The 14,612-nt window shown below is 41.0% G+C and overlaps 1 protein-coding gene across 6 annotated transcripts in view; it reads right to left on the reverse strand.

The window, feature by feature from the left end:
* Positions 1–737: 737 nt before the first annotated feature.
* LOC127006665 (moesin/ezrin/radixin homolog 1-like) overlaps positions 738–14,612 on the reverse strand; it is an 81,203-nt gene continuing 67,328 nt past the window's right edge. For 4 of the 6 annotated variants that reach the window (XM_050876833.1, XM_050876835.1, XM_050876834.1 and 1 more), the window contains 8 exons: positions 9,184–9,363; positions 8,261–8,365; positions 7,733–7,983; positions 7,425–7,571; positions 5,619–5,879; positions 5,056–5,413; positions 3,558–3,794; positions 738–2,396 (listed from right to left, as the gene is read on the reverse strand). In XM_050876833.1, coding sequence (XP_050732790.1) covers positions 2,232–2,396; positions 3,558–3,794; positions 5,056–5,413; positions 5,619–5,879; positions 7,425–7,571; positions 7,733–7,983; positions 8,261–8,365; positions 9,184–9,363 — 1,704 coding nt within the window. In that variant the 3' untranslated portion in view covers positions 738–2,231. Of the gene's footprint in view, positions 2,397–3,557; positions 3,795–5,055; positions 5,414–5,618; positions 5,880–7,424; positions 7,572–7,732; positions 7,984–8,260; positions 8,366–9,183; positions 9,364–13,344; positions 13,427–14,475; positions 14,558–14,612 lie in introns of those variants that run through there. The other 2 variants (XM_050876832.1, XM_050876838.1) reach the window with 2 other exon arrangements.

Here is a 14,612-nt window from a genome sequence, read left to right on the forward strand (position 1 = left end):
CAGTAACTAAGAAGTAACCGTAGAAAACCCTGGCTGACTGCGTCGAATACCCAGACCAAGTCCGTGGAGACTCCGGCGAGTATACATGTCCACAACACAGAACCAAGGGCCACCCCCACACCACGCAACACATGTCCACTCTTCCTTCAGCTACAATCTTCTCCCTGCTCTGAATTCTGACAGCTAAGTGCAAGATAGAGTTGGCCAATGCTGGTTTGTCTTAGTTCCAGATAGGAGTTCAGGGTCAAGTTTTAAAGGCAACTCACCACCTTTGATCCTTGTGTTGGTAATTATTCATTCCGATTACAGTTAGTTACAAGATTTGTTAAAGGGGCTGTCCCCAAGGCTCTGCACTGGTGGGAGTAATTTAATAACTGATCATGGGGAGCCTTTGAGAAGTGTGGGAAGTAAACAATCTGCTCCTCAAGACCCCCATGAGAAGTATGACTGAAGGAAGTGTTCACTATGCCTGTGGCATTCTTGGGCTGTTCGTGGCTGAATACGTGGTTAGCCTTGCATTCACAGCTCTCATGCCTTAGGAAAAAGGGGGTATAGTGGAAGGCTGAAGAGGGGAAAATAAGAAGGGAAAGTTAAAGCAGTTTGCTGATTCAAGGATAAGGGTCCAATGGGAGGACCACAGTCAAGGGTATAAAGTCCCCCAACAAAACTCATGAGCTTGGAAATAGGGGGTTCAACCAGTATATTTTCTTAGTGTAGAGGATTAATGAAATGGCAAATACAATCTTTGTTTATTCAAAAATGACTTATATTTACCTCGTCAGTGTATACTGGATATCCGTATCAAAGGCTGGGTCAATAGACACAGTCACCAAAGCTGCAGCTGGACTTTGCATTACAGCCTGTGTGAACCGCATCTAGTGAGTCCTCCTGCACTGCTTACTTTACCTCCAGAAAAAGAATGTCGACACTTGTCACTTTGCAGGTGTTCAGTTTTAAACATTTCGATTGCTATACTGCAAAAATGCTGATGCTGGTCAGTACTATGGCAGTTACAGAGAAGTTGTGCTTTAAATTTATTACAAACTTCATTCAGTTGAGAATCTCAAGTTTGCAGTAGTAGCATACCGATGGAACAGTGACAAAGTTCACTCTTCTGATAATAAATAAAGCAGTGTTCAGAACACAGTATATACATAATGAAGAAACCCTAAAGTTACTCTTCAGATGAAGTAAGCATGTACAGGAAGACCAGAAGGACAGTGAGAGGAAGGCTGTGGCATAGGCACTGGCAGCACATACAATCTTGATAAAGCAAGAAAGCACGGTCATCTCAGCAGATTTTTTAATGCTCTTCAGTAAAAAATTTCCACAAAATATTTACTATGTTGCAAAGATACTTATATTAATGACCCACAAAATAAACCTAAAGCAATAACATTCTCTACTGCAACAAGGTTCCTAGCAAATGAGACTGGAAGAGATGGAGCATACTCATCACATTATTGAATTTTACAATAAATTTCAGAACTCGTCTGAATACTCCAGAGCAGAACATAACACTGCAAGAAAGAGCTGCATGGGAACACTATCCTATGTAGCATCTCCTTCCCATACAAAACAAAGTAGGTAAAGATAGACGTTGAGATAAAAATCAGACCTTAACTTGTATATCAGATCTGCTATAGGTATCAAACTGTACAACACTAAAAGGCGGCCTAGAGTTAGATGGTAGAAATACAAATTTCAATATTCAAAATAGACTACCCATCAACCAACGTATATTTACAGTCAACAATTCTGGCCTTACTTTATTGTCCGGGACATTTGATTCTCACGGTATATTGCTTGATCAGCAGGACTAACCAAAGTAAGGCAAGGAGAGGCTCATTGAATTGGATCAAATAATTGTGCTGTTTCAAGAAATTTCATACTTTAAACCAAAGAATTGGCTTGCCATATGAAGATTAGAAGTTCAGGGGAGAGTGATTGCATGGTACAGCACCATTTCAAATGGTCCTCATTAGTTATAAGTAGTACTGACAATTTCAGTCCATATTTATAAACATTTTGACAATGTACAAGAAGTGATTGTTTGAAAAAAAAATCTATTGCTTCTTGGATGGCCTCACCATATAATTTATTATAAAGCAAACTATTGTATAACTTAAGCAAGGAGTGAGTTAGGAATAGTAGTAAATAAATGACCTTTGTGTGGTGTTTGTGATGTGTGGATGTGTGTATAAAGTGTACCTGTTGATTCTATGGCATTCTTACAAGTTTTCAAACTGATCTACTCGTCGCTTTGTGTTGCCCTTGCGGATTTCCCTCAAGGTCTTGTATTTGTCTCGCCCCTGCCGGACGTTCTCCTTGTGGATCTTGTCCATCGTTGTCTCCTTATCAGAATCCCTTGTAGATTCCAAGTCATGTTTCAAGGCCTGAAAAATTAATGTTTGTCAGATGTCTCCTCCATGTAGACAAAGTAATGGCTCAAAATTTCAATATTGTATCTAATGTGGAAAGTACAGTTACTTCTGGCAATATTATTCACAGCATAATACAAATACAGTCACCTCTTGATTAACACGAGTTTGAAAAACGCATTTTTGATTTAACACAAGTTAATATTTAAGGATACGCTTAACTAACACGATATGTTCAATTTAACACGAGTTTCATCGATGAAACATTATTAATACATTAGTAGGTCACGGAAACAACAAAAACACACGCTCCCACTCTACTCAAATTTGCTCCTCACCCGCGCCAGCCACCGCCCCTCCCCACCCTGCACCCCTGCCACCAGCCGCTCCCCTCACCTCTGCCACCCCACCTCCCTCCTCTTCCCCCGACCACCCATGCTATTGGTGACAAAGACAATTCCCCAAGTTAAAGTTTTCTAAATAAAGAATTGCTACACCACACTTGCAAGTCACTGACACAACAAAAACATGTCCCTACACTCACCATCACCACCCTGTTGATGTGTCACTGGTCGCTGTCCACCAAACCCCCACCCCGTCCTTCCACTTCCTCACAGGAAGTGGAAGGACAGGGTGAGGAGGGAGAGCAGGGCAAGGACCCGGCAGACGACAACCAGCGATGCATCAACAAAGCGATGATGGTGAGTGCGAGGACGCGTCTTTGTTGTGTCACCGATTCACAAATGCAATGCAGCAATTCTTTCTTTAGAAAATTCCAACTCAAAGGAGTCATCCTTGTCACCAACAGCATGGGCAGTCAAAGGAAGAGGAAGGAGGCAAGCGTGGCGGAGGTGAAGGGAGCACGGGGTGAGGAGGGACAGTGGCCAACGCAGGTGAAGAACAAATTTAAACAAAATTAGAACGTGCGCCCTTGCTGTTTCCATGACCCACTAATGTATTAATAATGTTTTTTTAAGGTTAGAGTAACAAAATCCCCAAAATAGGCAGACTTTCCCAGTGTCCAGGAATGTAACCCCCCTATTACCATTGTTTCCTATGGGGAAATTGTTTAAATAATGCAACATCTCCAGGAACATAACCCTCACGTTAATCGAGAGGTGACTGTACCTTGAATTAAAGAAACAAAGGATCAACACTATAACTTCAGTTCCTCACCTTGAGCTGGTTTTGTAGGCGTTCATTCCTCTCAGCCAAGGTCCTCCTCTCCTCGATGGGGTCCTCAATGGGCTCATCACTGGTGTAAAGTTCCTTGGAGATATCCCCATTGGGAACATCATCGTCCTCCTCCGTCCCTTCCTGTTCAGCCACGTGGTGGTGCTGAGGCGTGGTTGTGGCAGCGATCAAGGCAGCTGAGGCCTCCTCCTGCTTCCTGCGCACTTCCTCAACCTCTTGCTGCAATGAAGAGCAAGGTGAGTATGTATGTTCACGTCTGTGCTTAAGAGCTCGGCCACATAACCTGTCTTTGTTTGAATTACACTGAAACTAAGCCTGGTTAGTACTCTGCCATTATACCTTCAATAGTTTCATGATAACTGAAAGGGTCCTTCAAACTGGCATCATAACCAGAGATTTTCTTATAAACTAATTGAAATAGTGATAACACATCAATGTCTTCTTGTAGTCAGTAATAGTCTTGAATTTGTGAAAAGAACTATATAGTAATATTATATATTATCATAATTGCTGGTATGCAGGACAAATGTGTTGTTAGTTTTTTCTTTAATATCTGGAGGATATGTATGTGCTCCATGCTTTTCAAAGCAGTGGTAAAGAATGTCCTGTTTAGAATTTTTTTTTTTTTTTTTTTAAGAATGCATCGACTTAGTCTGTTTTAATAAAGAATAATAGTTAAAAACAGCATTTTTACATATTCCCAGCATTGTACTTGAGAAGTTTTGCTTGAACTTGTACAATTACTGTTGGCTTTGTGTCTTAAAGTCCCAATATCAATATTTAGGTTACTGATGAGCCTTTAAAAAATTGGATTACAACATAAGTTACATACTTTATGAATGATACATTCCTATAAAATGTGAAAATATTAAAATATACTGAACTATAACAAAGCAGTGAGTGCAAATAATACACAGAAAAAAAAAAAGAAAAAAAAAAAAAAGGTGAAGGCAAGATCAATGTTTCAAAGGGTTTGCGCCTTACACAAGCAATCTTGGCATGCTGCTGGAAACATCTGTTGACACAACAAAGGTTTCACATGAGAATGGACAAAATTACATCCAATAGTTTAGTATATTTGGTGTCGTGGATTATTTTTGAGGGTGAAACAAACAGCCTCTCAACCAAACTTCCAACTCAAAGGTCACAGTGCAAGCTCCACAAACCAGTTACCTTACCACCCACGCCCACCCGAGGCTCTCCCTCACAGAGCTCTTGTTTCAGCATCTTTCAAGAAATGCCTAAGTAAGATCACAGTCTATCTTTTATAAGGTTAAGCTGTAATATAAGTGAATAAAACATTTCTTGAGCACTCAGACTAACTTATTGATAACTATATAATAATAAAAATAGATATCTATAAACATTAATCCTACCACACACTGAGCAACCATTACTTTAAATCTAGAGTTAAAATATAAGCATATTTCCATTTCTGTAAACTGGTCATACCAAAACTTCTGATTAAAGTTTTACTGACCTGTAGCTTCTTGGTCTCCTCGTCCTTGTTGCTCACTTCCTCCTGGATGCGGTTCACCTCCTCCTGTTTGAAGCGGATTTCCTCCTCTAACTTCAGCTTCTCCTCTGCCTCCATTTCCTTGGCCTGTTCAAGACGCACCATCATGTCATGCAGCTCTGTCTGTTTGGACTCCAGCTCATCCTTGGCCGCCTGCAGCTGCTTCAGTTGCTCCTCCAGACGACGGATCGTCTCCTGAGCATCAAGCAGCTCCTTCTGGCGCCGCTCCATGTCCTCCTGCATGGACTTCAACCGCTCCTCATACTCCTTCTGCTTCCTCTCAGCTTCTTCACGCAGGGCAATCTCCCGGGCCAACTTCTCCCTGTCAAAATAGATAGTCATGTTATATTAAAAGTTCAATCAAAACATATATATTAACATTATTGTATTAAAATTTTCCATAAACAAATATTAATGTCAACATGTTATAATAAATAAATTACAGAGCCTCTATGAAGTGCCAGGAAATCTTGCATGCCTAGCTCATTGAATCTCTTAAGCCTTTGGAATATGTTTCCCTGACAGACCTTTCCTGCTGCTTTGCCTGCTTCTCCTCCCTGGCCTGTGCCTTCATCTGCTGCACCTCAATGGTGTCTGGCTTCCTGCGCCGCATGTACAGCTCGTGGTTGCCCATGCACAGTGCCAGGATCCTCTTGTTGATACGGAGGCGCGGCGCAAAGAACACAAAGTCCGGCGCCTTCTTGTCAATGGGTTTGATGACAAACTTGCGGTCATTGAAGGAAATGTTTCGGATCTCACACCATGGGAAGCCAATTTTGGGAGTAAGTCTGCAAGAACAAGAAATATGGTACTATTCATTCATAACTGTGCAATAGTTACAGTGATGCATGTTCACTGGGTCAAGAATGAGAGATTTTACACACACACACACACACACACACACACATATATATATAGGGACCACCTCAGGAATGGCGAAGGGCTGAGGTGGTCCCTATATATAAAAGCGGGAAAAAGGAAGAACCTCTGAACTATAGACCAGTATCATTGACCAGTATAGTTTGTAAAATATGTGAAAAAGTGATAAAGAAACAATGGACAAAATTTTTAGAACACAATATAATTACAGAAAAACAGTATGGTTTTAGACAAGGGCGTTCATGTGTAACAAACTTATTAAGCTTTTACTCGAGTGACGGACATAACACAGGAGAGGGATGAATGGGTAGACTGTGTGTATTTGGATTTGAAGAAGGCTTTTGACAAAGTTCCACATACAGGACTATTATGGAAGCTGGAAAATAGAGGAGGATTGAAAGGGAAAATGAAAAACTGGATGGAAAGTTACTTAAAGGGAAGAGAAATGAGAACAGTGGTAAAGGACATGAAATCGGAATGGAGAAATGTAGATAGCGGGGTTCCTCAAGGATCGGTACTGGCACCAATACTTTTCCTAGTATATATGAATGATATGCCAGAAAAAGTAAATAGTTACATGAGCTTGTTTGCAAATGATGCGAAATTGCTGAGACACATAAGAGATAGTAAAGACTGTGAAATTCTGCAAGAGGATCTAAATAAGATTTGGGATTGGAGTAAGAAATGGGAGATGGAGTTTAATGTGAAGAAATGTCATGTAACGGAAATGGGAAAGAGTGAAGGGAGACCAAAGTGGACATATAGAATGGGAGAGGGAGAAATATTAAAAGTTCAAGAAGAAAGGGATCTGGGAGTGACAATGAAGATAATCAAAAGTCTGAGAGTCATGTAAATAGGTTATTCGGTGATATGTATAGAATGGTAAGAAATATAGGAATAGCAGTCCACTACATGGATAAGGATATGATGAAAAAGATGATTACCACTATGAATATGCGGAAACTGTGTGGTCTTCCCATAAGAAGAGACACGTGAAAAAACTAGAAAGAATACCAAGGATGGCAACGAAGATGGTTCCAGAACTGGAGGGATTGTCATATGAAGAAAGGTTAAAGGAAATGGACCTACCAACATTGGAACAAAGAGAAAGGAGAGACCTAATACTAATTTACAAATTGTGGAATAAAATGGAAGTACATAATGAGGAGTTACTACTAAGAGAAGTAAGAAACACCAGCAAAACACGGACGCAGTAAAAAATTGAGAAAAGGAAGATGCTTGAGACATAAAAAAATATAGCTTCCCTCAAAGAAACATAGAGGTTTGGAATAGACTAAGAGAGGAAATAGTATCAGCGAAGAGTGTGCACAACTTTAAGGAAAAACTAGACAAGTACAGATATGGAGATGGGACCACACGAGCATAAGCCCAGGCCCTATAAAATTACAACTAGGTAAATAAACATACACACACACACACAAAACAGTCCTTACTTGTCATCCTTTTCGTAAATATTGAGTCCCAAGGCATCAACGCCCAGCCACAGCTCGGTGCCCTTCTTGTTTTTGATATCAAAGTAGTTAACGCCGTACATCTCCAAATCTTGTGCCAACTTCAGGTATTCCATCATGGCATCCTCTCTACAAGAAAGCAATCAATTCAGGCAAGGTAGCTAGGTTCAGTAAACACTTATTCAGTTACAAAAGCTTCACCAACTTATGCAACTGTTAATGTATTTGAACACTTCTTTCAAGAACTTTTTAGGGTCATGTCCCCACGTTCAATGCAGTGACCCCCCTACCTGAGCATTCCCTTGTGTTCGTGGTACCAGGTGATGATTCTCTCCTCCCACTCATCACGCGTCAGTTTGTGTTGGTCCATCACCCTCTGCGGCAACACCCTGTGGTCGCTGGCCAGGGACTTGTGAATGTCGGCACTCTGGTCACCATACTTGGCCTGCACTGCGTAAGAGGCCAGCAGGACGGATGTCTCTGGTGGGCAGTAGATTTCGTCGCTGAGGATGGCATTCTTCACTTGCAGGTAGAACAGGCGCTGTGAATGGGATGATTGGCACTTGTGAGTATCCTGTTACCTTGTGACAGGCACTACAGAAAGGAAGGTCAGCTTAGGTTTGAATATTAAAAATTTCTTGCTCTCAATAGTTAGACCAAACCCTGGTAGTGGAGGTATGGATGGGTGGGCTGGTTTATGGTTACAAGATAAACATCCCCCTTTTCCATAACATGGAAAAAACAGTGTTTGTTATGGAAAGTGATTATCATTTTCGTTATGGGATACAAGGTGCTAAAGAAGATTAATGAAACCTTACCAGTGTAATGTCCTGAATTATTTCCTCAGACACATCTTCGGGATAGAACTTTGCTCTGAACTTGAACTGTAGGGGAGTTTCCTTCTTAACATCTTGAGATAAGACCTGCAACAGAACACCCAGGATTATAGAAATACGCCAAACCTGAACTTCGGTATAAGCACCAAATACATGGATAAAAAAATGTTATAAAATTTGTTTCACAAAACAAATAATAAAGGTAAGGGGCAGAGTTTACTTCAAACCGAGCACAATACACTAGCTGTACAGCAACAAAAACTTATCCATCAGCTCAGTCACATTAACATTACTAGTATTTAAGTAATCTGCAAAATATTTACTGGGTTGCTCCTTTGTTCTGGTGGTTATTATACAAGTGTAGTGGAGCTAAAAAATAAGGAAAGTTAGGAAACACGAATAAAGATATGTTAGGCAGCATGTACAGAGGCTTGAATGAAGGATTAGAAAAGAATATGGTTATTGCATTACATATTTATATCAACAATACCATATCGTTTAAGATAACAGTAACAAAATCACAAGTAGATCTGCTAAAATGATATTATTTCTCCATTTCTAGGAAATTTTCTCAGCTGACTGGGCACTACTTTATCAACCTTCAGGTCAGGCAGCACACACAGTATTCTGGATGCTCAACTAGGGCAAACACATGTACGTTTTCAGATTTTACCACCTTACCCAGTGAGTGTTTAATTTTGTTTTGAATTTAGTCTGTGGGAACCGCCACAAGTAACGTGCAATGCGCCAAGACAAATTCTGTTGGTGGATACTTTTTGTTAAACTAAAGTTTGGTTTAGTTAATGTTGAGCTGATTGATAGAAGTGTTCAGTGACATCTTGCTTTGAAAATTATGGGGAGGAGTTAGAAGGATGACCACTCCTCTAACACAGGTGTTGCCTTACCCTCTTGTTGAGCTTCAGCCAGGTGACGTAGCCCTTGGAATCAACATACTGGAGTCCAAAGAACCAGATCTCCCGTAGGCCGATGGTCTTAACCACCTGGTCGAACAACTGTTTGCCTGTCGTGTTGGGCTGGATGGCAAACTCCAGCTCCGCGTCCATGGTGGTGACGCGCACATTGACCTGAAATAAACACAAACATGAGCATCACTACCTCACCCACCTCTCAGATCAACCCACTAAATATCCTCAAGTGGGTAATCTGTTGTGTATATGTCCCTACATATCTAAACTATAATATATATATATATATATATATATATATATATATATATATATATATATATATATATATATATATATATATATATATATATATATATATATTGTCCATTGTCCCAGTGGAAAATTGACACAAAAAAGTAAGAACATGAGTTTCTAACGGGCCAGTAAGTTTATACTAGGTAGCCAGACATGGGGTAATCGTAATCTGTTATCATACTCGATTTCAGTTTTTCAAGTAATCGTAATCGATTACCCTCTTATTTTTTTTAAGTAATCGTAATCGAATATATTAAAAATGTAATCGTAATCGTGATTACTTTTGCAATTACACTAGCAAAGTTTAAGTTAATAGTTTCTCGTACAGCAAGTATGTACTCTAAGTATCTGTAGTAATTCAACCAATGAAATATTTAGTTTGGTACATGTTTATGAAATCTGCAAGTTCACCTTTCAGTCCTTCCTGTAATCATGATTGTAATCATGATTAATACATCATGTAGCCGTAATCGTAATCGTGAAAATATGAAGTAATCGTAATCGATTACATAACACAAGTAATCGCCGCATGTCTGTAGGAAGCTCCTGTAAATCTAACCCATAGGCTAATAGTAGTAAATGTAGGAACTTATACTGATGATGAAGTAAATTTTTCTAATAGCTTTTATCATTTTATTTAAGACCTTCGAGAGTAAAACTGATGCCAATCTAGGGTGGACAGCTTTTTAAACATCATTACGGGTGAACACTGCAATACATAGTACCAGATGGGTAATATACTTTTGCCATCATATACTATTAACAATACACAATCTTAACATCTCAAAATGCCAGTATGTGTTTGGCTGTCCAGCCCCCGTCAAACCCCATGGTTAAAAATAGAAGCCCCATCCACCAATTCCTGCCCCCAACCAAGGCCAGTAAAGGTACTCCTTCATCCACTCGACTGAGGCATCCTTCTCCCCCCCAAGACCCTTCTATTCCAATGTATCAGTCTTAGTTCTCTCCTCGCCAGCCATACTTCCTTCTACTCCGCAACTTGTCTGGTATTTCACGCATGGCTTATTTTTTTTTGGAGTCTGAATGCAAAACATCCTGCTTCCACATGTGACATACCTCCTGGGCATTTCCCACATATATATGTATTCTTCTTTATATTAAAGTACAGCAATGGAAATATTTACATGACCCAAGTGTAACTATCCTTGGCTACCATACTCATTTACTATATAGACAAAAGCTAGTATGATAAAGTAAACTTATAGCCTCTTCAGTTTCAATTAGCAATTAAGTATCATTGAGGTCAGGGTAACGAGCGGCCTTGATCCCGTTTTGAGTACTACGTAATATCATTCATGGTTGTTGTGGTAGCAATAATAAACTGATACAATATTTGGAAAAGTTCTGAGAGGCAGGCGATAGATTTACAATGTAGTCGAGTGCGTGGAAAACGTTCAGGACGAGCTAAAGAAATGCTGAAAAAGGTACAAATGCAAGTGTGGAGTAAAGTAAACAGCAGACCAGGTGGTGGCACACCTGCCGATATCCTGACCCACATGAGAAAAAGGGAGGGGGAGGAGGGACTGGGGCTGCGGAGAGGGGGTGGTAAGGGTCTCAAACTAAACTTCTATCACACATTCATCTCCATCCCATGGTTGGTCACACCCCACTGCTATAATTATCATCCACAACAGTTACACTCGTTACTAGGAAATTTTCAAGTCTAGTATGTAATTTTGTTGTTGACTGACAGCAAGAAACTGCCGTCAAACGCTAACACAAATAGCTAAAGAAAACACATTCTATGGACTTGAAGCTTTACGAATGTGTCACCACACCAAGCATTCTAGTCACGCACTCATCTTAAGAGAGCAGTAATGGGAAGGGTAGGAGGGAGAAAGAGGAGGAACTCTCAAGCCTTGCGGCCTCAATGGGTAGAATGAAATGCTTGTGTGACCTTGAGGGAATGACGGATATATGAGGCGGCAAAATTTAATGCGCCACAGCTGACAGACAACTCTCATTTTACGTGAACTCAGTAATTACGATGATGGTTCAGACTTTTAGGCTGAAACACAACATATTTCTTTTCGTGGGCTCTATTAAAGGGTGTCTATTCCTTTTACTTCTAATATTGATCCATTGCATTACTATTACACTTGTCCTCTAATAATCTTTTAATTTTGAAATATTACATTTAGAGATGGGGTAATAACTAATATATTTTCTTTTAAAGCAAGTAGTTTTTTATTGACAGCATTCGCCGGAGCAGGATGGAGTGCAGTACTATTAAACTGGTGGATAAGGTTGGGAAAAGCCTATGTCCTGCAGGAAACTAGTAATGGCTTAAGATAATGATGCAGAGGCCACAACAGTACACGGGCCACAGATGTTGCCGTGCGCAAGCAGCAGTTAACATCTCACTGGCTGGGAGTTTAAAGTACTGTTGGTTTTGACTGTAAAGGTTGCAGTTACTACAGACAGAATCGAGTGTTGTTAGCCGAGTATTGCTGAACTGGTTCTAAACTGCTTAAGGTGTCCCAAAACAACGAATTGGTTAGTATTTATTTTCATCAAGTTCATTAAGTAAATTGAGTCTTGGTGGTTGTTTCATTTTAGTCCATTAACTTCAGAAACAATTCAGTTAGCCACCTTGACAATAATAAAAACAAATACTGGACTAGACTATCTTGCTTTCGTCCCTCACTTGGTTAGTTAATAAAGAGCCGAATAGTTGGTCTATTACAGCGGGAACGTGACACATCCCTTGATCCCTGGCAACACAGTGACAGGCAGGCACCACAGGGCACGCCTGTCCTTTGTAAACCAATTCCCCCAGCACTACTATCATGGGCTGGAAAAAGCAGCAAGGTATTAGCTTCATCAGTAAGTTGATGTCGCCTCCTACTGCATCAATGTGCAATTAATGTACAAAAGTATGAGGATTTTTTGGAGAAATTCCTTTCACTTTTATGCGTGACGAACAAGTATAAATGAAATAAACCTATCATCATCCCCAGATATTTCCGTGTCATTTCGATATTTTACGAAACGAGTCAACAGGTGTCAATTAATCAGAAATTGTCGAAATAAACTCTCCCTCCGACACACACACACACACACACACCAGCTGTGTGATATTAGCTTCCCCACTCGACATCGTCTGGCTATGACTCACCTTCACTTCATTACTCATGCACACTTTGAAATTTTACGAGCTTCTTTCGTGTGAAAAAAATGTCCAAGACGTGGGTATCTTCCCTAGTCTTTACCTTTTACCGCTTGCCTGTTTCTTCAATAACCTAAGTGACTGCATACAGGAATGAACGGTGGCGTAGCTACGTCACTACTGTCCATCAAAACCAACGAGGGAACGCCCCCAAAGCAAAATTTCATTTGTAAAGTTAAATGCCTTGCAAATTACTGTTGTCGGGTCAATACTGTTGTCGTTTCGTTTGGATATGTCATAAAAGTCACTGATTGTTAATTTTGTCTTCGTGAATACACTTCGCCTGTCTTCTTCATTTACCTGATTAATCACCTAGTAACGACCAAGGAGTTGCTGCATGTCAGAATATTATACACAAAGAAAACTAAGTTTATCTTCTCACGTTCAAAATTACAGCGCCATCATGGGTTGTTCTATTTAAGAACAGACCTAACTCCTCAATATGGCTTTCATTCTGAGCCTTGCCTAGACTTACTAACCACGTAAACACACACACATACTAACAGGTCGAAATTTGGTCTGCAGCACAAATGTCACAAGTTAAAAAATCCTCATGCTGAGTAGGTTTACATTTAAGCCTTTCAAACCATTTAACAATAACACCGATGCCTGCAATAACTTTCAAATAGTCAAAACATCGAACTAGTGCTTACCAACTGAACCATCTTGGCGGCTGTTCACGGCAATTCCAACGACTCCTTACAACAAATCACAGATCCTGCAATTTCCTTTATCCTGAAAGGGTAAAGATGACACTGAGCGGGGAGCAGAGGGCGAGCAGGAGCAGCAGCAGGAGGTGGGTGAGGTAAGAAGGGCGGGGCGGAGGAGGGCAGAATGAGTCACTATGTACACTTTCCGAGCGGCGCAGCGTCCGTCCTGTCTCAACCAACAGCTGCAGACTGCCTAACGTCCGCCGGTCAGTCAGTCAGTCAGTCTGTCTGTCTGTCTGTCCGCCTCGCCACCACTTCATCTCAATACCTTCTCTTCCTCCTGTATGACCGTCTGTATCTAGGCGCCTCCCCCACCACCACCTCAGAGCACCCACAAAAACCTCCTTTAGTAACGTCTGCCCGTCTCCATGCCTCGCCCTCACCACCCCACCGTTGCCTCCTCCACCTCCTGTAACGTTCTTTTCCCTCTCACTTCCGTCCACGAATCCGACCGTTTGTCTTGGTTTGCCTGTGTGCCTCACCACCAACACCACCACCACCACCCTTATAACGTTCCATTCTCTCAATTCTATCCACACTTCCGGCACCAAAACTCAAAAAAATACTTTCGACTTAACTTTTGAAAATTCGTTAACACTGGGCGATAAATGAATTAAACCGGAAAAAGTTATATTAAGAAGAGCGAGTAAGTTGGGTAAGGATGAAAAAGAGGCGGACCCGCGAAGCGTTTCAAAGCAATGGAGGTCATAAAATGGGAAAAAAAAAAAACTGGTATTCGTTGATAAGCCGTTCGTTCGTTAGTTTGTTGCCAGAATCGTGGACCAACGTAAAGTATCGTTATTGCAGTTTTGCCACTCTCGCATATATATTAGTCCAGTCTTCACTATGCTCCTTATGTGCTATATCCAGTTTTTTAGCCACACTTAAGGACTACATCAGGTCGTTTCCAATTCCCAGGCCATACACGTAATATCAGTGCACAGGGAGGTGGTTGTTTGCTTAGTGTCGTAATAACATTCACTTCATCCCTTTTCCTTCACTAGTTTCCTTTATCAACACAGGCATAAAACTCTGGTCACCACCAAGTCATACACCACCGCCAGCCACACGCACCCTGGTAACGGGCACACGCAACGAACGTCTTCTCTCGCCGACGGTTCGTTCAAAAGTGGAGCCGGGAGGCGCCGCGGCGGCCAGCAGGGGGGAGTCGGGACGCGAAGCCGACCGCTCCCCCCGCTTCCCCCCTTGGA

The sequence above is a fragment of the Eriocheir sinensis genome, chromosome 33 (assembly GCF_024679095.1).
Source record: "Eriocheir sinensis breed Jianghai 21 chromosome 33, ASM2467909v1, whole genome shotgun sequence".
NCBI lineage: Eukaryota > Metazoa > Arthropoda > Malacostraca > Decapoda > Varunidae > Eriocheir > Eriocheir sinensis.